The sequence below is a fragment of the Molothrus ater genome, chromosome 16 (assembly GCF_012460135.2).
Source record: "Molothrus ater isolate BHLD 08-10-18 breed brown headed cowbird chromosome 16, BPBGC_Mater_1.1, whole genome shotgun sequence".
Lineage (NCBI taxonomy): Eukaryota > Metazoa > Chordata > Aves > Passeriformes > Icteridae > Molothrus > Molothrus ater.
In genome coordinates this window covers 7857502-7883344 of record NC_050493.2, presented here as the reverse complement: position 1 = coordinate 7883344, position 25843 = coordinate 7857502, and the positions used below count along the sequence as shown (strand labels likewise).

Sequence of the window (25843 nt, the reverse complement as noted above, 5' to 3'; positions counted from 1 at the left end):
ATGTCTTTTTTACTGGGAAGTTGAGTAATCCAGTTTAACACAGTAGTCTTCTTTCAAAGGGGAGTTCTGTGTATTTGTGTCTTCTCATGACAGTCAAGGTACTACAAAGCAAGAGGCATCAGAATATAAATCTTGAAATAATCTCAGTATGTTCCATGAGCTGCTTTGCAGCCATCTGAGTGAAAAGGAACAGCCTTCTCTCTGTATTGCCAAGCACAGAACTAATGACCTGGAATTAGTGCTTGTCTAATGATAAAATGCACATTCCAGTCAAATTGGGATGGGACCACTAAGGCTCAGGCAGAAACACAGAAGCTGCTGGGTTATTTTAGGCACTTCACAGAATTTCCCTCAAGGTAAACTGCCCTGCATTCAAACTGTCTGTTTCACACTAGTGAAGGGCACAGTGTTTTATGAGGCAGCTTCTTGAGCTAACTCATGGCTGAGGATGTTACAGTGATGCAGTGAGTTCATTCTTCCATTGGGGCTTTGGCTTGATAGTAACTCAAATACCTGTCTGAATGGTTAATCAGAAATGTCTAAATGTGTTATTGCCAGTTATCACATGACCATGACTTTGGATTTATTTTAATCCTATCTGTGCAGCTGCTTGAAATGTGGCTTTTATAATGCATAATTAATTAATTAATTAATTAAAATGTCAATAGGGATTTGCCCTCCCTGAGTATACTTCTGAACTGTAGTTAAACAGAGAGTAAGTTTCTAAATGTCATCTACTCCTGGTTTCCTTGATATTTTTAGTAAATTCCTGCTAAAATGATAGCTTCAAAAACACCTGTATGGAAGAAGTATTTTACAGGCTGGGTTGCCTTTCCTTACCTGATGGCTTAATGTTTTCTTGTTTTGCTTATGCATCATTAATCCTCATCAAAGCAAGCTCAATTTGTGTGAGGTTCTTTTTTTTTCTTATTCTCTTTCTTTTTTTAAAATTTATGATAGATGCTGGACAGTAGTTAGTCTAGGCAGTTCAGATTGATGTGCATGCAGGCACTACTGACTTGGAGCTGCTGCTGAGCTGTATTGATCTGTGTTGTTCATGGCAGTGCTTTGCTGTTGAATTCAGTGATGTCGGCGTTCAGAGCAGAGTTTATTGCTGCGAGATCAATGGACTTCATTGCCATGATTAAAGAGTGTGATGAGTCTGGATTCCCAAAGGTAACATTTTCTGTCTAATTTCTACCAATTCCTTTCCCTTGACAGAGGTTTTTATGCTCTTAGTTGCCTCCATAACTTGTGTGTCACTTGAATAAAATTATTCAAGTGGTTTGATCTGAGAATCTTTCTGCACACTGTACCTGCCAGACCAGTTTGGATGGATGTGCATTGTCTGCTTTTAATTAAAAATTACTCATTAACTTTCAGCATCTCCTCTTTCGCTCCCTGGGGTTAAACTTGGCATTGGCTGATCCTCCTGAAAATGATCGCCTTCAAATACTAAATGAAGCCTGGAAGGTTATAACAAAGCTGAAGAACCCACAGGTGAGTTACTGTCCTTTCTGTTTCACTACTGACTGTGTTGAGAGCAAAGTTGCAGCCAGTTGTTCAGGCATGGCATTGTTTACCTTTTCTAAATACACACAGTTGCAAAAAAATAAGTGATGGCTGTAATATCTTTGGATCATCCCTGCTTTTCTTAGCTCTGCTGAAGCATAACTTAATTTTACATAACATTATTACACAATTGCAGCTTTTGGGTTCTAGATCTTTAGGTCTGCCTGAATCATACCTCAGAAGTTAATTCTTTTAAGTGTAATTTTTGCAAGTGTATTTCTCACAGTCTCCTGCAAATACTGGTAGTCATGAGACACATGTGTTTCTAGGATTATATCAACTGTGCTGAAGTGTGGGTGGAGTATACCTGCAGACATTTTACGGTAGGTGAAAATTACTTTGTTTCCTTTGAATTTCTCTGATACAGACTAAGTGGCTGTGTTAGCAGTCTGGTATTAAAGATGGAAAGGCTTTGACTATTCAGTATAAATGTGTAGGAATGAAAAAATATGTTTCCTTTCATGAAAGATGAATGGGGACAAAAGATGCAGCTTTGAAGCTTTACTACCCCACAGCACTGAACATTTCTTATCCTTTTGTTTTAATGGCAGATGGATCAGTTTAAGTAAGGATTTACTGGAGCTATGGTTAAAGTTCCTGGCTTAACTAGAGCTCTGTAAAAAGCTGATACTTTGGCAAATGGAAATAAATTAACCTGCTCAGCTGGTGTTTAGTGACTTGATTTATGTGCCAGTTTCAATATGTAACCTTGTTTTTTGCTGCACAGAAGCGAGAGGTCAATACAGTTCTGGCTGATGTTATCAAACACATGACTCCTGATAGAGCATTTGAAGATGCTTACCCACAGGTAAAGAGTTTATTTTGCCAAAACTGTAAAAATCTGATATGCATTTTCTTAGGTGGAATCAATTCTTAAACATTACTGATAACTCTTTTAACAAAATAATTATTTTTAAACACAGGCTAATAGTTTGGGAAGCCTCTTGGAACACTGTAATGCTGTGATTTATTCCTCCTTTTTTTCTATGCATATCAATCTTTTAATTCTGAGAAATGCTAAACTTGAATGATTTATCTATTTAGAAGTAGCAAGAGTTAACTCCTACATCCACAGTGGTGTTTGCTGGAGGAAATTAGCAATCATGATAGGCTCTTCAAACAGAAATAAACCATAAAATAATCTATCTCTACTTGGCATTGTTAAGGCTTCAGTGAATTACTGTGTCCAGTTCTTGAGACTGAAAGCCAAATGAGATATGGATTAGTTGAGAAGGTTTTTGTGGTTACTTGGAGGGTAGAAAAAGTGCCTACAAAAGAAGGTTTAACAAACTGGTTTGAGATTTTTTTCTTTGTTTATTTGGCTGAGATTTTTAGTGCAGAGAGCTGGAGGACATGGAGACTCTAAAAAAATGTGCCTAACTATGGAAGTGAAGGGCAAATAAAGCCTGGGCAGGCTGGTCAGCCTCTGTTCAATATGGCTTCTGAAGGGTATATAGGAAAAGTGGGGAGGACAGCAGAGCTACAGTTTGTCCCACTTTGGGGAAAGAAATGATGCTGATGAATACTTGAAGCATCTTTCAGAAGAGTCTTCTATGAATAACTAAAGAAGAACAGTCTCTGGTGTGGATAGTATTAATTTAACTCATATTACAGTAATTCTCCCCTATTTTAAAATTTTCCTTTTTCTCCCCTTTAGCTGCAGTCAATTATTCAGAAAGTTATTACCTATATCTATGACTTTGCTCTGCTTTTTTCAGTGGTAAGTGATATTCTGTTTAATAAATTTTTAAGAAGAACTGTTTGGCAGTTTTTCTGCAAGAGAATTTACCTTGACTGGAATATTTAGATTGTTTACAAATTCACAGAATGCAAGGACTTTTTGTCAAGTAGCTAAGTGCAGAAATATTTTCTGAGCTTTCTGCTGCTTATCACTTAAGTACTTATTACTCCAATTCCAGTTTTTTATACTTTTTTCATTAGGCTGTTAAATTCTTTAAGTTTGTTTGTTACTGTGGCATAAGTGACAATGAATGGAAGATGAAATACCATTTATTTGTGTGTGTGTGTTAATGTAATTGCTGGTAGCTGTTTCTGTGTTATGACACATACTTATCACACCCTCTCCTAGCACTTGCACTTGGCATTGGAACAAAGTGGAACTCAGGGAGGTCAGAGACTCTGTATGAGGTAGAAAAATAGAAATAAAGACAGCAAGTGTGTGTCACAGTACAGAAACCATTTGAAGAGTGAAACTCAAGATTGATGCTGTGGATTTGGGGTCAAGTTTTGTTCACAAATTACTTGGATAATTCTGAAAAACTTACCCTCACTATATTCTTGAGATGATACAGAAATGAAGTATTTTAGTATGTTAGACCATTTTTTTTAAGGAAATTTGTATGTCTTAGACCTTCTTAACTTGCTCTGGATAGATGTGAAATTGTTGATGATGTGTAGACTATTTTAATTGTATATAATATCTTAGCTTTTTTTCCCCATAGATACCTGAATTTGTGATGACCCTAAGCTGTTTGAAGCATATGATTGCTTTTAAAAATAAAGTGCAACATTTGATTCAAACAGTTCTGTATTTTGTGTTCCCTTCTGCATCTCTGCAATCAATAAATTGATACATCTTTCAGCCAGCAGTCCTTTTCCATTAGTTCCACTTTTTCATCCTTTCAGATTAATTACTGTTTTAAAAACAGATGAAAATAGTTTTACTTAAATAGCTGTGCTTATAAGACTTACCCAAAATATTTATTGTTTTAGTGTGTTGTTTGAACACACCTAATTTTACTTGTTTATGTATTTGTACTTTCAGGAGAAATTCTTGCCATTTCTGGATATGTTCCAGAAGGAAAGTGTGAGAGTGGAGGTTTGCAAGTGCATTATGGAATCTTTTATTAAGTAAGTGGAGACTGTTGAAGTGAAATGCACTCTGGAGGCTCTGGGAAACTTAGTGAAAGATGCTAGGGAAGAGGAGTCAGTATTTTGGCTATTTAGTTTGTGAAGGTGTTCCAGGCTATGGGAAAGAAAAAAGAAAATGTGTCAGCTTTGTTCATCTATTGAGGGACTGTTTGACTGTTCACAAAGAAAGTTGAAGTAATTATATTGATGCTGACTTGCTGTGGGTTAACAGAATAGTTGTTCTCTGAGCTTATTTTTTTCTGTGTTGCCTTAGTTGGTTTATGACATTTATTTCACATTCCAGTTGGTGTGGCAGCACAGAATAGAGTATTGCTACAGCTGAAAATGAACTTAGAAAATGAAAATACATTCAACTGTTCTGAAAGTCAAGCAGTCCTTTTCTTTTCAAATAATTAACAGGTTTCTTGAAACATTTTTCTCATTTCCACCTTCCCTTCAGGTATTTATATTCACTGCTGAGCCCCCCAAGCCTTCTCTCCCCTAGGGCACCTGGGGCCAGCTCTCTTGGCTTTACTGCCAAGAAATGAGAGATGCTGTGGCCCCTTAATCATCTTAGTGGAGCTGCTCTGCACATGTGCCTCTGTACCTAAACCTGACCTGATCCTTCCTGCCTGTCCCTGAGTAGCTGAGAAATTAAAATACATCTTGGTAAATCCAGGATTATTTTATTTTAATGTTCTTAGATTGCCTCAGTGTATCACATGTCCACCTTACTGTGTCCCTTAAGGAGTCAGAATCTGTGGCTTGGCAATGCAAATGTGTACATTAAGATAATATTTCTTGGCTGGCATTTATTGCAATTCTACCCATATTAACCATGTGATCATTGATGTTCATTGGTTCACTGTTGGGAAGGATGAAAGCTTGACAAGAAAATCTCACAGATATGCATGCTTGGCAGAAAGATTTTTGAATGTGGAGTCTGATGAAGGAATAGAGATGGAAGCAAGTTTTGATATAGAAGAAAATAATTGCTGAGCCAGTCTCACTGGCTAAGGAGGCAAAGGATATGTTAGTTAGAAGGGGTTTTTATGATTTAGAACAAAGGATAAACCCACCTCAAACAAGAAGCTGTTTTTACCAAGCAGGAAGATAGCACAGGCAAACAAGGCAGCAAATGTTGCAAGTAGAAAAAAGGTCTCAGAATTTTGCACTGCAAGAAAACTGAATAACAACTTCTAGCTTAAACTGTAATGTACTAACTTTTAGTGATTGGAGAACAGTGACATGAACATGGTAATTACAGTAGTTATGATGGGCTGTAGATAATAGTTAAGGTATACATTGGTTCTACTGTATTAGGGTGCTCAGCAAAGAAAAGTCTATAATGCATTGTAACCAAAACCAAGGGGTCTCCAGGCCTGCCTGCAGCTGGAGCTGACAGCTGTGGGCACAGCTCTGTCACCCACCACCCTGGACTGCTGTAACCTCTTGGATGGAATAAACTGCATTTTGGAGAGCCCCTGCAGTCCCACATCCCTCATTTCAGCTCTTACAGCTCACAAATGAATTTAAACTTGTGCAGTGTCATACAGTGCTGGTGATTGAAATGATGCAGTAAAATAAGTGTCATTCTAGTCATTGTTTTCCATTCTGACAGAGCAGGATTGTTGATCACTTTTTCTGCACCCCTTTGCAGGCACCAGCAGGAGCCGACGAAGGACCCCGTTATCCTCAATGCCCTGCTGCATGTCTGCAAGACAATGCACGATTCTGTGAAGTAAGATGAACTTCTCCTCAGCTCTCATTTGTGCACAGTGAGGCTGCCTGATGTGGTTTCATGTTTCTGGGGCTGTTTGTTTCAAGGTGGATTAAGACATGAATCCAATTAGTGCTGAGGGAAGAGCTGTGCAGTGAAGTGGCAGCACGTACCATTTGCTCTTTAATTACTGCTGTATTTTGAATACTGAAGCAGAATTTTAAAAAGGAAGTAGCAGTGGTTTTGTAGTTTTCCAGTGAAGCAGAGACACTTTACAATCCAATCTTCAAAACACTTTGAGGGTGAAACCAATGTAATGTTTGAGTTCTAGTGAATAATAAGCTATTTCTGAGATTCAAGTGAATGTGTAGCTACTAAAGCACAGATTGCCATACTCAATTACACCTTTTTGTGGGTCAGTGTTTTCAGCCATTACAAAGGGTGTGAAATCTTGAAAAGGATACCTGGAAGATCTCTAGGAACTTCAATAGGGGGAGCTAGAACTCAGAAGCTGTTGAACCACCTATATCTTTCCCCTAATTCCTCCTCTTCTATTTTGCCCTTGGCTTTGAGAGCTGAGGTTGTTTGGGGTCCCCTGTGCCCTGTTGCACCCTCACTGTTGTGCAGTTTGGAAAGCATTGTGGTTTGTAGGTAATTTGCAAAAAACACACCAAAATCTGTGTCTGATTAAAAACAGGGCCAGCATCGCAATGCTGCAAATTCTAGCTCTCAAGAGGACAAACCTTTTCTTCCTTCTGGTTTGGGTTGAATTGCAAGGGCAGAGTCTCTTTTGCCACTCTGAGCCCAGAGCCTCTTTGTATGGCAGATGCTGCAAAGGAACTTAAAACTTTCTCATCTCCATAGGCCATGAATGCAAGATTTATTGTCAATAAAGAGGTCAGATTTAGCACATAATTCAAATTTATACCAGCTAGAGTGCTTTATTTTGGGTTAAAGTACCTTATTTGGCTGTATATTGCACTAAAAGCCACTTCAGCCTTTAAATAGAACAATATATTGTACCTAAACCAGCTTATTAAAAAAAATAAAGCAGTTTATAGCAATCCATATTGGTGCTTCCTCTGACACTTTGCCAAAACAATTTGATAGTTTACTAGGACATTTAAAATCCCTTAAACCAGCAGTTCCTGAGCTAAAATGGTTGTACAACTCTTGGTAAATCATCCTAAATTCCAGTTATTTTTAAGTAACTCCTGCATCTGTTTTTGCATGCTGGTTGAGGAAACTCCCAGCCCATTGTGTGGGGCTGGCTGACCCCTGTAGCAGCTGTTGGGGGATAACAGCCTTTGACTGGTAGGGGTCTGATGCACAATTGAACTGGAAACCTATTACTGACCTGGAGATCTCATTACAAGCCTCCTGAGCCTTTCAGAGCCCATCAGTTGACTCTTTTGATTGGCAATGCACTAATGAGCTAATCATGCTGAGGTTTCCTTTCCTCCCTTACTGAATTGGTACAGTAAAACTATTGTTCTCTTCCCATCTGGTGTCTAAGCTGGAAATTGGTAACTGATACACTAAAGGTCAAAGCTGGAGCCAAGCATATAATAGTCAAGAGATTAAATTGTATTAGTTAATTGTAATTTAACTTTTTGTTCATCCATTGTCAGTGAAACAGGTTTGACTGACTGGATTTTTATGTGATGTAAATTTGTTTCAAATCAGATTTTGGACTCAGTGTAGAATAGGTATCTGTGATAGTTTTGAAAAGAAACTCCTTTTTTACATATCAGTTTAGTTCAGCTCTTACTAAAACATAAAGAAAATCAGCACTGTAGCAAGGTGAAGTTAATTATTTTTTAAATTCTGAGGCAAGGTTAATGAAAACAGAAAACCTTAAAACAAACCCCAAACAAAAGAATAAAGAAGTGTGTTTATTGTGTTATACAGTGTATAATATTTAAAGGTGTATTTCAAAAGCTTTATTCCTTAAATAGGATAACTTTCTCCTGAGAATAGACTTACTAATTTCTTAAAGTTTTTAGACTTAATTCTTACTCAAGTTCTTATGTTGCAGCACAAGACTGAAGCCATTTGTTTGCTACAATAAAAAAACATTAGTGTAGCTTCCTTCTCCTCATGCCAAAGTTGGAGTTTTTTAGAGAGTCTGAAGACACTCAGCAATTTTTACTTTTTAAAAAATTTGCAATTTAGTTTGGTTCATGGCTGACTTGGTGATATTAATATAAAAATTAGTTTTATACAGAAAAAATTATAAAATATTATATATCATTTGAACCTTTATAGATAAATAGGATAAACAATATTCTAAAATTTACCAAGTTTTATTTTTTTCTAGTGCACTAACACTTGAGGATGAGAAAAGAATGTTAGCAGCTCTGATAAATGGATTCATAAAAATGGTGAGTGACAATTGTGTGCAAGTGTTGGGTGCACCTTAGAGCTGGAATTTTGGTGAGGTGCCCGTGAGGAGCAGGTGCTGTGTGGCTGAGAGCACTGAAAACCACAGGCAGTGCATTTCAGTGAAATAAGTGTGTCTGTGTTCAAAGAAATGTCACCCAGTGCTGAAGCTGACTGGTGCAAGATGAAAGTTTAAAGTACACATGTTGTTTATTTAATTGTATTCTCTGCTAGTTTTGTAAATCTCCTGTAAAACAGAGCACATATTTAAAAGTTAAACAGCAGCTGAAGCATCAGAGAGGTCACTGGTTTATGTAAAGGAAGTTCCACTACTTGGCTCTAAATGGAACCAATACCAGCTTTCAAAAATACAAAATAATTGTAACTTTTTGTTATTCTATCTTGTTTATCTTAATTTATAAATAAGACAATTTGTATCATTAAATCAGTAGTCCCAGGAGAACCCCAAGTGTTCTGTGTTGAAATTAGTCTTGAACCCATCCCTCACTCCTATTCCAATAAATCTTCTGTTGATCTCTGTTGGTTTTGAGATGTGAAGGTGTTTTAGGGAGACTTTCTCAAGCTTTCTGTGTTCTCTAACCACATACTGTCAATGCCTGGTATTTCTTTCACACAGAGCTGTCAGACTCTGTGCCTACTTGTCCTCTTTGTTCTTTGTTGCAGTTCTATGGATTTACTCTAGATGGTTGCTTTTTCTTCAGCTATAATAATTTGCTAATTAATGTTCTAATATAGTCTTGCTTTATTAAGCTTTACATGCAGTATAATTTCCTTTAGGAGGATTCTTGCATTGAAGAAAATTTGATGTGTCTTGATAGTCCTGGTTTGGGGGGGAAAAAAAATCCCATAGCAGCAAAATGACTATTTATGAATTTAAACCAGCACACATTAAGATGTGGAGGGAAAAGCAGTTGTTACAGTCATCCCTACAGACAGTCTTTTTGGTAGAAAAATTTATTCCTTTGGGTACTTTTTCTTGTGACTAGGACTCAAGAATCAGCAATTGTACAAATAGAGGAAAAGCAAAGACAGTTGTCTGTAATGTGAGAAGCAATCCTTTGTTTTCTGGTGCAGTTGCTTTGATCTTTCACTGTATGGATTAAATGTAAATTTTATTCTAATTTTGTAAAAAATTCTTTTGCATGTGACTTGAGAAATAATAAATAATGCAACCTTGACTTCTATTAGAAAAAAAAATTGCAATAGAATACATAAATGTAGACTGCCTGGAGACTGTTCCTCATGCTCTGCTTTTAATTGACAGCTGAGACGCTCCAGCTGACAGCACTTGGGTGTTTTTAAATGTACAGGGTTGGAAGAGGGTTGTTCTCACACAAAGGTTGTTTTTTGACTTCTTTCCTGCCAGAATGCAAGGTTACAGGCTTTTGCCATATTATATAAGCATGTATTAATTAACCAAACCTGAGGAAAACCTGTTTTTCTTACTGGTTTATCTAATTAGGAAAAATGCTGTTTTCTATTGAAGGCCCTTTATCAACTAGAAGTTAGAGAAATCTGAATACAGATTCACAGATCTATTTCTATTATTCTGGGCTTTTTTGTCTTGCTTTCTAAGCATGATCAAAACCAAGCCTTTGTTTCTCCCATAAAGAATCAAGACTTCTGCTAGGTTTGAAAACACTTCACAAACAGGATTTAAATTTTGTTTTCTTGAAAAATACTCCATCTGTAAAGTAGACTGTCATGTGGAGTGTAGACAAAAAAAACCAAACAAATCCCCAAAACAGTAAAGCTTTCATGTTTCCCTGCAGCTCAAGTATTGCACACAGTTAAAAGAACAGAGATGCTCTGACTGCTGTTTGTTGTTACTGCTGGGTTTTTTCCTTAGCAGTATATGGGGATTTTGACTTTTGGATATCTGTGGTTTATCTGCATGCAGTTTTACAGATATTTAAGGGCTGTGGTGGTAAAGTCTGGGGCCTTTTTTCTCTTGCAGGTTTCATTTGGCCGTGACTTTGAACAACAGCTGAGTTTCTATGTTGAAGCCAGGTCAATGTTTTGCAATCTGGAGCCTGTTCTGGTCCAGCTGATTCATGTAAGCCACAGTTTATCTACATTTCCTTAATAAATAGGGATATATTTGCATTTCTCCCATTCCCTGCTCAGATTATTGGTCTATTGCAAAAGAAGTCTGAAGTATTTTAATCAGGTGTTTATAAAGTGAACTTTGATCTCATCTCTGGTTTTATCCCCCATAATACTCTGAAGTTCTTGCTTAACAGGCATGCATGGTATCATTGCAACAAAGAAAATGAGTTACCTTGCAAGAGATTTCATGTATAATAAAATAAATGGCACTTTTGTGCATTCAGAATTTGGGTTGTCTCTTCTGTAATCCTCCATCTAGGAAAGATTAGACTGTGTCTGGCTGCAGATCCAGGCAGTGTCCTGCTGTGCCTGGGAAGGTTAATCTCTTCTCTGTACTGAGTCACAGGTGTGCATTAACTGCCTCTGATTCCTTTGAAACATTGTATCTTCCCTTAAATCCTTCTGTTATTTTGGTTTATGTTGTTTTCATCTGTGTTAGCTAGAAATTGTGATTGTTATGCCAGCAAGGAGGTGACAGCACTATAGCTGGGAAGGAAGTGATAAGCTAAAGGGTTGAATAAAACAAGTCTACTTTCACAAATTGAGTCATATTTGCTTTAAGGAAGTCACTAAAATTCTCCCAAGAAAAAGAAAATAGTACAGTGGGGACACACTGTATCGGGGTTCATTTGGACACTGGCTGTTCTCTAAATGCATGCAGTAAAACATGCAGGTTGGTATTTGCCACTGAGGCTGTGCATTTTTCTTAATGGTTTGCTTTTGTTTTGTGTGTGTAGTCTGTGAATCAACTAGCAATGGAAACCAGAAGGGTGATGAAAGGAAATCATTCCAGAAAGACTGCTGCATTTGTCAGGGTAGGTCTGACTAATAAACTCTGAGCCTGCTTTCTTTGCACATAATACTGTCTGCTGCCACCTGAGTTTATCATGTTTGCAAAACCACTATGTTAGTATTTCTTGACACTGTTTGTAGTCCCATTTTCTCTTGTTAAGAGCAGTCTTTCTTTCCTTTCCAACAGCCAAATGTTGCTGTTTAAGGAAAAAAAAAAAGACCCAAACCATCTAATAGCAGCTTTGTGTTGAAAAAGAGCAGGAAGATTGACTCCCTCTCCAAAGGAAGGTTCACCAGAGAGGTGTTTGGGTGAATTCTGGAAATCTCAGCTTTTCAAATTATTTTTGAAATATAATACCAAATTTCTATGTAACTCGGTCACAGAGAGAATGGGAGATGAATATATAAAATATATTCAAACTTCTGTCTCATAATATCAGTGCTGATATGCTGAAATCAGGATTTGAATTTCAAATAAGGTGCTCCTTTCAGCTTTAGTGCCTCTGAGTCTATATAGAGATGGTCAAATGTGCCTTGAACTGTGCACAGCCATCACAGAATACCCAGGTTGCTTGTGTTCCCTTCTTCTAACCTGGAAATGGCAACCAGGATGTGTCCATCTGCAGGTGGGAAGCTGTTTGTGTGTGCTCCAGGTCCTGGCAGCTGTGTGCTGTCCTGGGCAGAGGCAGAGGCTGGCACTGGGCAGCTTCTCTCTGCCTGGGGCTCCTGCTCTATCCAGGCTTTGGGCTGTGCCCACAGGGCTGCAGCTGCAGCACCTGGGCTCCTCTGCTTCCTCCCTGGACACTCTGGCACCTGCTCTGACCACTTTGGCTTCCCCCTGAGGACATTTACCTCCTTTTCTAGTTAGCTTTTGGTCTTGAGCTGCAAGGAGAGAGGAGCTCTTTCAGCTACAGTCATAGAGTCAGTTTTGAGCTTATCTAGTACTAGCAACAATTTAAAAAAATATAATTATTGAAATACTCATTAGAAATCTAAAATTGCTGATTTTGAGCTTCACATAATTTGCTTTGTATTGAAAATCTTGCCCAAAACTGATGTACAGATTTTGATTCCTAATTGTGTATTAAATGAGTAAAGATTGTTATAACTCTGAGATAGGAATTTTATTCAAATTTTTAACCTTACTTTAGGCTTGTGTTGCCTTCTGCTTCATCACAATTCCATCTCTGAGCAGTATCTTCACACGTCTCAATCTCTATCTGCACTCTGGACAGGTTGCTCTGGCAAATCAGTGCCTTTCACAAGGTAAGGCATCAATTTGGCTACTTAAAGGTTCTCTTATTTCAGAAACATTTCTAACTGAAAAATAACTTGGTTGATATCCTCAGTCATATGTATATTTATGATGCAATTAAAATCCAGCTCTGTTTCAAACACTGTTAAAGGAAAACCTTGTCACATTAAAGCAGCTCTTCAGTGTGATCTCAGCAGCCAGGACAGCTGACTGTAGCTGTCATAGTCCTGGCCATGAGGTAGGTTGTCCTAAATTACTTAGGAATTATGGAAAGCATGGAAAGCTTTTCTCCTGCATAATTATGCAAGCACTCTAATCACAAATAATGTGCTTTATTATAACTGAAAAAAGAAATAAAAACATCTGTGTAGTAGTTCACAGACTGACAAAATTCACCAATGAGCTGGGAAAGAATTCCAGGTTAGGTCAGTGACAGCAGAAACTTGCTATCAGAGCACCTGCTTGACAAATGCTTAGCCAGGAAAATGTGCCACTATATCAGAGTGAAACAATGGTGTAATATCAGATCACATGAAGACTGAAAAATATATTTTCTTTTTTTGGATCTGAATTATTGATTGAAATGCACCTGAGCACATTTTCAGCCATCCTCTTAGTTCAGTGTTAAGTAATAGTAGATTCTGACAAAAAGTGATTTGGGGAAAAAAAAGGGAGCTATTCTGGCATCAGAATGAACATTAAATCTGTATCACCATTTAATATGATCTCATTCATGTTACAAATCGAAGTCAGTTATCTATTCCAAAAGTCTTCACGTACTTTTAACTGCTTGCAGTAGTTTTCTTTTCCTTTTTGAAGTGATGTCATTCTACTTTATTTTGCATTTGACTTTAAATGTCTGCTCTCCAATAGTAAAAGCTTTTCCTTTACATGTTTCCAGTGGAGCTGTGAGAGTAATAAATTGGATTACTTTGCAACATCTTTTGTTGTGGCTGTTCATTCTTTGGGTTAGCTCTGTGCTTCTTCATGAGAGCTTGTTTTCCCAGCTCTGCATTTACCAGCAAGTTCCAGCTGCACAAACAAGCTGACTTAGGATGCTGATTAAGACTTTTAGTGCATGGTGACTGTTGCATTTCTTTGTTTTGAATCTGATGTTGCCCATACAGCAAAGCAGAGGGATTTAGAGTAAAGCTGACTGGTGTGTCCAAGTTTGTTGTGCAAATAAAAGATCTGCAAAGTCTGTTGTTGTGCCATTAGCATTGTGCAGTTGCTTTCAGAGTTTACATAAAATGGGCTCACCTTTTCTCTCTGTGGTGTTTTATTTAATTGACCAGCTTACCTTATCCTGTATGTCAATTTTCATTATTGTTGCTGTGTTGCAGAGCTTCTCTTATTGGAAGCAAATCCAGTTTTTCTGTAATATTTGGTCTTTGAGAATTATTCCCTGACCATGTTGGGACCCACTCTGTGATTTAATATCTTTCAACTTATAAACTGCTTTTCAACTATTTTTGTGATCCAGTTCTTCTCTGAGTGAGACTCCTGGGCCCCAGCAATTGTCCAGATTTTTCAGTGTGAGTGTTTACAAATGTGCACAGCTGTTGTCTGACACACGAATACAGTGCACTCACTAAACAATTTACTGGATCCCCATTCTGAAATCTTTTAAGAGAGCAGATATATGCAAAGTATTATGAACTCAGTCTCTAAAATACATGTTCATTAACCACACTCTCCTGAATTTTAGACCCACGAGGTAGAGAGAGGAGTATTTGGTCCATCTCTGCTTTTGTTAAAATGAAGCAAGAGAAAACTGATGTTCAGTAACTCACTTCATTTACCAAGTTTTTATAGTTATTCACTTTTCTGCTCCCATTGCAAAGCTATTTTGGGTATAATTTGTACACACAGACATGCCACTTGCATGAGTAATTTAGCATGTGTTAAACAGAAACTGTCTTGGGACATTTTTTGTGAACTATCTTTCCATATGTTGATGCACTGAAGTCACATAATGTGTCCTTGAAAGTCACTTTTCACTCAGTTTAATCTGTATCTCAACTGAATGAGTGAGAAGTAAGAAGTACTGATTAATTCATAACAGCAGATTTCACTCCAGTCAGTTAACTGGTGTCAATTAGACTCTGATCTACTAAAACCAATGCAGCATGAAGTGAAGATTTAAGAGTGTGCCATTAATGATAGCATGAGGCCAGGAAGGGAAACTGTGCCTTGTCTGTAACCTTTCTTTCACGTTGATTTGAATTAGTTTAATTGGTTTAAAATTGTGAAGAGAAATAAAGCTGAAAGGTAATGTACCTGATCTGATAGCTCAGTCAGCAGTGGTGCATGCATGAGCTTTGTGCATGCATTTCCTCCTTGAAGATTCCAGCTGGTGTTTGTAGCAAGGTAAAGTCTTGGATTTTTCTCAATTTTAAGTTTCTGTGGAAGGTCCAGATGCTTGTGAGTTGACTTTTCACTTAAACACATAACAAATTTGAGTTCCACAACTTCTGTTGGCAATAGGAAGATTTCTCTAAATTGCCAATATATCTGTCTTGAAAAAGAAGGACGTGCAGGTCATAACAAAAAATGGATTTATGAACCTGAGGATTGCTTTGATAAACTATCAGCAATTGGAGAGCTACAGCTAATCTGCTCATAGCTGGATAAGTTTGGGGTTTTGCCTCATTCCCAGTTTCAAGGGGCAGCAGTGGTAACCATCAGTCCTTGTGTCTCACTACTCCCATTTCCTCTGTCCCAGCCTTGCTTACTTGGATTTCCCACACTGTTAATCAAATCAAGTGTTTGAACTCATCCAAATACTTCAGTATTAGAAAATTGTAATTTTTCTGTGGAATAGATTTTCTTTAAGACAATGAATTGGGTCAGAACTGTGAATTTATAGGCTCATGAAACTCCAGCAGTAATAGACTGATGGATGTCTGTCTGGGAATGTTCAGAATAGATTAAAAATGACTGTTGTCTCTTTCATCTCCAGATCCCAAGACCTGCTTTAAATGAAATGAATCTGTAATTGTGTTTAAAATGTTTTAGGTGAATTTGCCCTGTATGCATAGTTTGTACCTCTGGAGAGCCTATTAAGAGTCCACCTTTGAAAGGAAGATGCTAGATTTTACAGAGATGAGCTTTTCATTTCTCTTAGCTGAGCCACTGAGCACTGCATGCTGCCAGCAGAGAATAATAAATTCTCATTGGTCATGCTTTCTGTCATGGGGGTGCTTGGACTAAATTGAGATTAAATGCATGCTCCATTGTGCCACTCTTCTGGACTTCTGAGATATAGGTATGATTTCCATTGCACACATTTCCTCCCTGTGGAAATGCTGCTTTTGTCTGCCAAAGAAAAGAGGCAGCTTGAGTTTTTAATGTTTGGTCACAGCATTCAGCAGGTGGTAGAGATGACATAACTTTCTGGTAATGTGTGTTAAGCAGCATTTTTGTTTTAAAGGCTGTGAAATCTTTGCCTCATTTGAGAAATAACATGCTGAGTGAATAAGGTAATTCAACTGATTCTATCTGACTGATTTCACTGGGATATTGTCAAACATTAAACTTCATAAAAATGGAAAGCCTGTCCCTCAGATCAACTGCTGCAGACCTTTTTGCTTAGCAAATGCAGATTTTAGTTCTGAAGCATATAGTGCTTAATGCACTTCTAGATATTTGTTTTGTTTTCCAGTTGTGGCTAAAACACAGTTACACCTAGGAGATTGGAAAATAATTTCATTTCTACTGCAGAAAATGTAACTTTTCCATGAGTATTCTCTAAATGCTTCAGTCACACTCTGGAGAAAGTATGGTATGAAATACCTAATAAGTAATTTTAAATCATAGTCCAATAATGGACTCTAAACCAATAATGGTTTAGAGTATTTTCTAAATACCATTAGATAACAGTTTTTAGCATTTCTTCTTAATCTCCTGAAATCTTTATAGATCTGACGAATATAAATAGAGAGATTTTGAGATGATGAATTTAGAGAATTGGAACGGGAAGAGATTTTCCTAATTACAGATACTAGGATTCTTGGCTCATGTTTCTCTGGTGAGAATGGTATATGGTGACTCTGTTATCTTTTTAAATACTGCTTTCCTTGAGGGCAGTAAAAGAGCTTTGGGAAAAGCATGATGTCATACTGTTTTCCTTACTAGCAATGCTGAGTGTTCTTCCTTTGGACACAGCTGTGACATTTCCTGTTACCTGGGACTTCCACAGCTGGAGGCTTCTCCCATTCCCTGAGCTTTTTCTTGTTCCTCTCCTTATCCCAGCCAGTCACTTTTCTGTATGATGTGAGAGAGGTGACATCTCTGTCTCTGTAAGCTTTTCAGACTAGTACTTTATATCAGTTTGTCAGTTCTTCAAGTCTGTCTAGCCCATGACCTGTTTTTGAAAGTGTCTTGTAGCATCTCCTAGGGAAACAATAATGTAGAATGATGCTTCTTGGCTTTCAGGTACAGGTGATTTAATACATCCTTCAACAAAGCTTGTGTATGAATCAGACTGTGGTATTTAATAAAATAGATGGACCAGTCCATGGGAATTTAATATTCTTAATCAATTTTTACTTTCTGGTCTTTGTAACTTCATGGGATTAGGAGTTCCACAGTGACCTGCTACTTGGAAGTCGAATGTTTAGGGATTCATTTTTTAAAAGTGAAGTGAGTGGCTCAGAGCATGCAGCTGATCTGCTGGAGCAGAATTCAGCCACTCCTGATTCATTTTCTTCTTGCTGTCTATGAGATGATGTAGTCTGCAAGTTCCTGAAGAAGTTGTTGTCAGTATTGCTTTTTCTAATATGGAAACAGTTCCATGCCCTAGCACTTTTATCTTTTTGTGCTTTTGGAAATGGCAAGATTGGACCTAGATTAGATTATTCCAGGTATAAATGCCCAACAGCAATCTAAAGGATACAATGGCACCTCAGTTTTCCATTACTCTCCTGGTGATTCTTATAATTGCCTTGCCTTTTCAACAGCTGTTTAGGATGTAGTTTTCAGGAAACCATCTATAATGACTCCAAAATCTTTCATGAGTGTAAATAGCCTATTTAGAGCTTCTCTTTCTATAGTTATAGCAAGGGCTGTTTCTTTCCCCACATGCCATACTAATATTAGAGTTCATCTGCTGCTTTATTGCTCAGAATCATGACATCCATCTGTGATGCTTTGCAGTCACGTTCCAGACCAGTCTGCAGACATTGTCACCTCCCAGCTCCTCCTCAGGACATGTCTCTGCAAAACCTTAAGGAATGCAGTAGTTATTTTGCTCCACTGTGAAAACTTCTTCTTCCCTCTCCTTCCTCCATCCACCCCATCCTTTATTAAGTTATGTACCCTCATGAGGACCTTTTTCCTTCTCTTCTTTCAGCTTAGTTGTTTGAAGAGCCTCTTCTAGAAGGATAAATATTAAAAGTTTTTTTTTTTAACCTAAGTATTTATAAAGGGAATTACTTTTAAACACAATCTTGCTGATTCTTTTTATCTGCAGCTAATTCATAGTATGAATTAACATAGTACATTTCAGCTCACCAAGCAGCAGTGCATTCATTTTCTAATTTCAAGCTTTTCCTTCAAAGAATTCTTGGTTGTTTCTGGATTGGAAGTGATGTGTAGAGGTCTTTAAGATGGAGAACAATTAGCAGTACTTCTAGGAGAACCACGTTTCAACAATGTGGCAGAACTCACAGTGACCCCACCAATGTGAGAAGAAGGAGATTCAGATGTTTACAATGCTTGGTTGTCAAAACAGTAATGGATTAATTTATTTAACAGAAAAAATAGAGTATCAAAACCCCCTCACTTGCTTCCCAATAATTTTTTGCACTGGAGTACAAGCTTCATTAAATTTCCAACATCTGTTGGACGTGGAAGCAAAATCTTCAGAGTATTAAATTGGGTTTGACAGTGCTGTAAGACAGGGAAGTGGTGTGGAATGCAGAAGATGTGCATGGTCCCTGGTTTTGTCCTTTGGGTGGACTTAGCCTGGTGTAATTGTAGCTGTGACTAAAAATACTTTGGGTAGGTATGTGCAACTCGCTCCCTTCTGCTCTTTGAAGGTGGACTTAAGGAGTTGAATTGTTTTCCCATCTGACTTTATTTTGCCTGCCTGAAGTCTTGACTTTGTGCTGTTTAGTTAGTTATCAGAGATACAGAAAATACAATGCAAGTTGAATTTTTATGTAGAGAGAGATTGATATATAGAACTATGTGGAGGTACATATGGTTGTGTGTAGGTATAATTAAATGTGCACATGTGCCATAGTGAATATTGTCAATAGCACAACATTCAACACCAATTTCACTTGTTTGTTCTTCTGTAGGAGGCTAATTCTGGAAGTGCTGACTTGGATATCCAAGACTGTTAGTTTTTGTAGCCTGAAGGTCAGCATGTATGCTTGGGGGAGAGATTTATAGGATTATGGTCAACCAGAATGAAGGAGCTGCTGTGAAAGGATGAATGTAGTGAAGCATGAAGTCTGATATGTTCAGAGCACTGCACAAGATATTAACAGCAGCTGGGGAAGGCTCCATCATGGTGATTTGTTGTAATGCACAGGCTGCTCTCCTCTTATCCACTTTAACAGTGGTTCACTTAAGAAGCAGTATTGTACTTTAGACAGATAAGAAAACAGCATCCTTCATCAAAAGAAACCTTTTTTATCTTCTTTTTGGTTTTTCAATCAAGAACATAAGATTGTTGTGGTTTTCAGTGCTTTTTAAGTGGTTCCTTATATCTTGGAAGCAAGGAAATTTTGGAAGCAAGGAAAAGTGATGTATGGTTTTGTTTTAAAACATCTCTACAGTAATAGTTTTAAAAATTGACTTTTAAAGATACAGAGAAACCATCATTGCATAACCTCATAATTAATGTAACTCAGAATTAAGCACTGATGCTTGTTTCATACTTGAGAAAACAGCATGTATGTGACAATCTTTTAGTGAGCCTTTTCTCCAAACTCACAGCATGTAATGCATTCTCTGACACCTCTCTGCCAGGATGGTAATGTTTAGGGGACAGGTCATTTTCTGCAGTCTGTAATAAAAACCTTTGCATTGATATGCATTTATTTTTGCTTCTTATGAAGCACATACATCTTGGATAAATGTGCTTTTAGTGTTCCAGCATAAAATGGTTAGCACAGATTGGCAGGGCTTCCTGCAAAATGAACACATTCTCCTTTGCCAGTTCTGGCTGTACCAGCAACAGCAGGAGGCAGGAAGAGTAAACTGAATCAATTTCAGGTTTTCAAATTGAAGATAAGAGGTTTTGGGTTTGCACTATGGCAGAAGTTTAGAGGAGAATGTGAAGGATTGTGATTGCTGGGAGAGCAGGCAGTAAATTAGGGTGAGGCACTTTGCAGCTCTTTTTCACCGAGGATGCTGATTGCTGCACAGGTCATTCTCACCCTGTTATGAAATAACTTCAGAAGGCAGGAGCATTCCCTGCACAGACATGGGTACTTTGGTATGCAGACTATTCTCTAAGGCACATTTTTTCATCTGTCTGGTCACATGTTTTTATTGTGTGGTGATGTGGGACATGCACTTTTATTTTTTTTCTGCTGAGACAACTGTGGAAGTGACAGCAACTCATTTACTCGTGCTAGAATGAACATCTGCTGCTGCCTTCCTTCCTCAAATAAAGCAGAGAAAGATTACTTACTTTCCTTTGGGTTGGCTGTCTAAACTTATAAGTTGTTTGAAATAAACCTTCTTTCACCTCAAAACAAATGTGCAGAATAAAAGGAAGGACAGTGTTTGATGGAAGGGGTCTGTGTTCTAAGAACTAAAAAGTCCTTGAGCACCTGTGTGCTGAAAAAACAAGAGTGAGAGGAACTACAGTTTTTCCAAAGCACATGTTTCTCTGGTATTCCTCATAAGCTTAAATTAGATATCAGTTGGTACTATATTTAGCAAATTTGCTTGGAGTCTCAAATGAATTTTTCCAGAGCAAGCCGTGCTCCTGGAAATGCCCATGCCTGCCTGTCAGTGGGATCTCCATCCCAGCCACCTAACACCTCTTGGCTTTCACCAAGAATTCTCCTTTTGCTTTTGGTAAAAGTTGATTACATGGCCTGGGTCTCTGTTCCTGTCAAATAAAGATACAATATTAATTCTGAAGGATGCTTTGAAGTGTATGGCTCAGCAACTTGAGTAGAATGTGGATACTTGGATATTCTGAAATGTTGCCAAGAAAGTGCAAAATAATGTTGCTGTCAGAATTTTTTTTTGTGAATTCAGCATATATAGAAGTGTAAGAGGGAAAATATTGTTGCTTTTAATTTGTGAATATTAATAAACTGAGGAATAGGTGTTCTAGTGTTTGGCATTTATGTTTTTGTAAGATTAGAGACACAATAAAGAGTTATGAAAAACCTCTTAATAGCTATTTTGCCAAGGCTGTAATGGTGGGTGGTTTCTCTAATTCCTGTATTGTGATTCTTGGAAAATATTCTTTTATCAAGATAACCAGCAATACCCCAGGTTCTGGTACTGTATTAATATTTTACTTTTAGGGATTATGAATAATTAGAAATATGAAGTTGTTGGTACTTCCTTAGAACTTAACATCCTTTTGTGAATGAATTGCTGAACAAGATAGCATGAACCTTTTTCCCCCACTTTGGATTCCCCATTCTCCTGGCATAAGCATTTCCTTGCTAAGTCAATTTTGAATCCTGTGCTAATTTCTTATTACATATGCAATATATATGACATGATGGTGTCTCCATGTTATGCAAAGGAGAAGAGTTACACTTTCAGAAGTTTTGAGTGATGTGGGAACTTCCTTTGGAGAAACAGCATCATTCAAATTAACAGATTTCTCAAGAATCAAACCACTGCTGAGTCTTGGGTTTCTTTGCAGTTCAGCACATTCCTTTTCTGTAATTTCTTTGAATTTTGAAACAAATTCAAAGCAACCATTGGATTACAGGCATGGCTGTCATCACAGCTGGAGTGATATAACAGCAACCCTATTTTTATTTTGTAGCTGATGCTTTTTTCAAAGCTGCAGTGAGCCTTGTTCCTGAAGTGCCAAAAATGATCAGTGTAGATGGAAAGATGAGACCTTCTGATGCCTTCCTCCTGGAATTCCTGTGTAATTTCTTTTCCACATTATTAGTGGTTCCGGTAAGTGGAGTGTGTATGAATAGCACACAGGTTAGTATAGACTCTTTTGACTTTCCTTGTTAAAAATTTAGAATGGATTGGGCTTCTGGAGTGGGAAATGCAGGGATTTGTTTTCTGTGACAAGATGAACTGTTCTGCAAAATCACTCACCCCAATGCAAAATGGGGAGGCAGAACAGCTGTGTGGAGGTGGAGGTGCAGCACTGCCACTCTCAGCAGCAGCTCTCACTACAGGTGGATTGGGGTGAAATCTCACCATCATTTAATTGTGTAAACATCATTTACTGGTTTATTAGCTAACTATTCAAAAAACTCTATGACATGATGAGGGGAAAAATATAGAGCTCCAGTTCCTATTAGTTTCAGTTACTTTGGTATAGGTTGCCTAATTATTGGAGTGAAAACAATAATTAGAAGATGTGTTTTGGCATAACCTTCCTCTTCTGATGAATATTTCACAAAGTACCATCATTCTACACCCTTCCAGTTTTTAACTAACTGTCAAATTTAGAGAGAGATGTAATTTTCTCTCCAATATTTTCAGTTATATCTAAAAGATGAGGGGAAATTGTAAATTACCTGTATATTCATTTGTTCCTGGAGAGAGTGGGTTTTTCCTCCTCACTGAAACCTCCCTTATGGTTTTCTCCTTTTTCCTTTGCCTGTTTGGTGAAGCAGCACTCAGTGTGGTGCTGTTCACATCCTTGCTGTCAGAGCTGTGCATTCCCCTTGTTGCAGTGGCAGGGGTGTCCCCTGTTCAGAAACGCGGAGGGAAGCGGAAGCTGTCCCTTGGATGTCACTGCTGTCACTGCAGGAGTCAGGCTGGAGGGAGGCTGTGCAGTGACTGGGATCATTAGCAGGTGGTGGAAGAAGGGAGTCATACAACCTCTCAGATTCACTAATGAAAAATTACTTGCAACAAGATGCCAGCATTCAGAATTAGCTTCCCTAACTCTGTTCCCTGTTTACAGGAGATCAAAAGGAAGTGTCCCCAGTGGGCTGTGATTTGTCCTGTGTGTCTTGGTGCCACTGCTCCAACTGCCAGCTGGAATTACCCTGGTGCAGTATAGAGCCTGCTTGTAAAAACTCCCAGCTTATGTAAAGCAGAGTCTTTCTTTTCATTTCATGTGAAAAGATTGTTGATTGTCTGTAACAGACTTCCCAGTGTAGGAGTTCTTCTGAAACTCATAATTATATGAGTAATACACTACAGCTTACTGATACCATTTTAATAATGAAATCTACCCAGCATTTCATTTTAGAGGCTTAGCTGTTAAGAAGCTGACAATTAATTTTGTACTGCTCCCCCATGACTCCAAAACAAAGCATTTCAAAGTTTGCCTGTGGAGGCTGCCTGGATCATGTTCTGCTTATGGGTCAAATGGGCATTTTAGATGGAAACTGGAATAAAATTCAAAGGATTTGCAGGAAGCACACTTAAGAAAAGTAGCTGTCAGCTTTAATTATATTGTAGGTCTGCTTTTACAGAGCTCAAACTGTGACTCTCCACCACTGAATTACTGCAAATAATCCTATTTTTGTTCTGGGGTTGTGCTGTTGGTTTTGACCTGTCTTTTTTCTCCTCTGTAGGACCATCCAGAACAAGGAGTGTTGTTCCTTGTGAGAGGATTACTGAATGTGATCCAGGATTACACTTGGGAGGATAACAGCGATGACAAAGTCAGGATTTATACCAATGTTTTGCATCTGCTGTCTGCAATGACTCAAGAAGCATTTATCTACCATGTAGATAAAGGTAATACCTAAGGGGGTTCTGGCTCCTTGCATTCCACCAGGACATTTGTAGTATTATCTTATTACCATAGCCAGTTAATGAAGACCAGTGGTAATCAGTCTCACAGGATGGATTATTTTTCTATCCAGTTCCAGGTATTGTAATTTAGAATAATCCAGGAGTTGGCTTCTGAACAGGTGCAGTCTGTTCTTTAAAGTGAATCTGTGCAGAGTGGGTTACTTAGTTTGCTTGAGGTGGTATTGGTGCAAATGCTTATAAATGTGAACTTTCAAGTAAAGATTATGCATATGAAGGGTTTTATTTAAGTCTAAAGCATCAACTTGGTTTATACTGATCATTGGTGTTTCATCCACATTTATTAACAACTCCAGTTTTCAGAATGCAAAGCCTGCCTAGTCTTCATTATTTAAATGATGTATTTGCTACTTTGAAGGCAGGCTTTGAGTTCTGGAAACTGCAGTAACTTACAAAAATATTCAGAATAGCTAGAAAATTCTAAAGATTTTACATTTTGAAAAATAGCTGTCATCTTTTTTTGTAATAAGTTTTGGAATATTTTGATATATGCTCTAAAATTTGCATATCTTCCTTCTGATTATAGATTACTAAACTAAGGTAGAGTAATAAATAAAAATCCTTTAAAGCACCCTGAAGATTCATGACTCAGAGTGGCCAAGATGGTTTGATTTTTTCTTTGTTGCACAGACTTTCACACAGAGGAAGGCTGGAAGGTGTTCTGCAGTTCTGGTGAACAGTCTGTCAGATTTACCACCCATGACAAAAAACCCCTTGCAGTTATTGCACAGAAAACAGCTGTCAGTGGAAGTGCTACTCTGTAGTAAATCTGCTGTTCAAATTCTGTAAGGAAGTGTGCTTTAGCTTTTTCTTTCACTCCGTTTTCTATATGACCAAAATAGCTGCATAATCCCAAGATAAGAAGTTTAAATAAATTAGATTTTAATGGAGAGAAGCATGGAAATATAAACTAGTAATTTTCCCCCTGTAGTAAGGCAATGGGAGTTTTTTCCAGGTGGACCTTGTACCTTAGCTTATTGAAATGAAGTTTACTTGGAAACAGGGGATTATCTTTCATCTGTTGTGATTTCTGATTTACCTAGAATATATTTAAACCTAAAAATTTCTTTTACCCTACTTCTTAATAGAACATAAATAAATTAGGACAAAAGATATGTTTAAAATCACAATTATATAAGCTGTAAAAACTTGAAGAGCTCTTTCCCTCCTAAGAATCCTTTAAGGTCTTTGAAACTGAAAATACACTTTTTGAATTTCTATCCATGACTTTGAGGTAATCATGTGTTTATTTTAAGAAAAAAAATGCAGTTTCTTTTGAAAATCTGATTATTTTCACTAAATAAAACTCAAATTTTTTGGTCCAGTGCTGCTACCATTGGAGATGATGGCCGTGCTCTTCTAAAGTGATGGAAGCAGGGAGTCTGTCTCTGTGGAAAACCTGAAAATTGACAAGATATATTGCTGAACATTGAGTCTAGGAGATATTTGTGAGCCTGTCTGCATCCAGGAATACAGGACTGGCTTTAAGTTAAAAGATTCTTCTCAGTGTTTTGCTCTTAAAATCAAAAGGACACAGTAGGCAACCAAGTGGTAGGCACTTAAGAAACGCTTCTGTGTGTGTTTCATGGAGGAGGGTCATTTTATCACTTCCAAATCTGGTCTTCTGTCAATATATGATGTTTTCAATATCAAATAAATGTACAGCTCTTTAGGCAGACCTAAGCTTGAATTCATCTCTGCAGTTGATTCCAATGATGCTCTCTATGGTGGAGACTCCAAGTTCCTGGCTGAAATTAATAAACTGAGTGAGACAGTGGTGTCACAGATCCTGGATCACCTGAAAACCCTGGGAAAGGAGGAGGTATGTTCTTAGCTTGATTCAATATAAAACCAAAAGTAATTTGGGGTTGAAGAAACAAAACAGCTTTGATCAGGACTCGGTATTTTCAAAAGCTTCAGGAACCTCATAACAAAAGGAAATTGGGTATTTTAATTTGTTTAGAAAGTGAGACCATCACATAGGCAGGCTTGTGGTGGACACCTAATGATGTCCAATTCTGTAATAAACAAAGTGAGAATTCAGTTAGTCTATTACTGGGGAAAATACAATGAAAGCCACCTATGATTATAAAAGGGTCAGATCCCAGGCACTGAGATGATGTCAGGAGAGAGGTACAGAGGGAGGAAATAGTTGTTTTGTCTTTACTCTGACT

At 37.8% G+C, this 25843-nt stretch overlaps 1 protein-coding gene across 1 annotated transcript in view; it reads left to right on the top strand.

Annotated features, from left to right (window-relative positions):
- The window catches only part of VPS35L (VPS35 endosomal protein sorting factor like), a 43488-nt gene that overhangs the window by 14166 nt on the left and 3479 nt on the right, over nt 1-25843 (top strand). The window contains exons 16-29 of the mRNA XM_036392723.2: nt 1065-1176; nt 1384-1500; nt 1842-1895; nt 2300-2380; nt 3230-3292; nt 4358-4443; nt 6104-6184; nt 8484-8547; nt 10524-10622; nt 11413-11490; nt 12619-12733; nt 21700-21839; nt 23429-23594; nt 25373-25491. Coding sequence (XP_036248616.1) covers nt 1065-1176; nt 1384-1500; nt 1842-1895; nt 2300-2380; nt 3230-3292; nt 4358-4443; nt 6104-6184; nt 8484-8547; nt 10524-10622; nt 11413-11490; nt 12619-12733; nt 21700-21839; nt 23429-23594; nt 25373-25491 — 1375 coding nt within the window. The remainder of the gene's footprint in view (nt 1-1064; nt 1177-1383; nt 1501-1841; nt 1896-2299; nt 2381-3229; nt 3293-4357; nt 4444-6103; nt 6185-8483; nt 8548-10523; nt 10623-11412; nt 11491-12618; nt 12734-21699; nt 21840-23428; nt 23595-25372; nt 25492-25843) is intronic.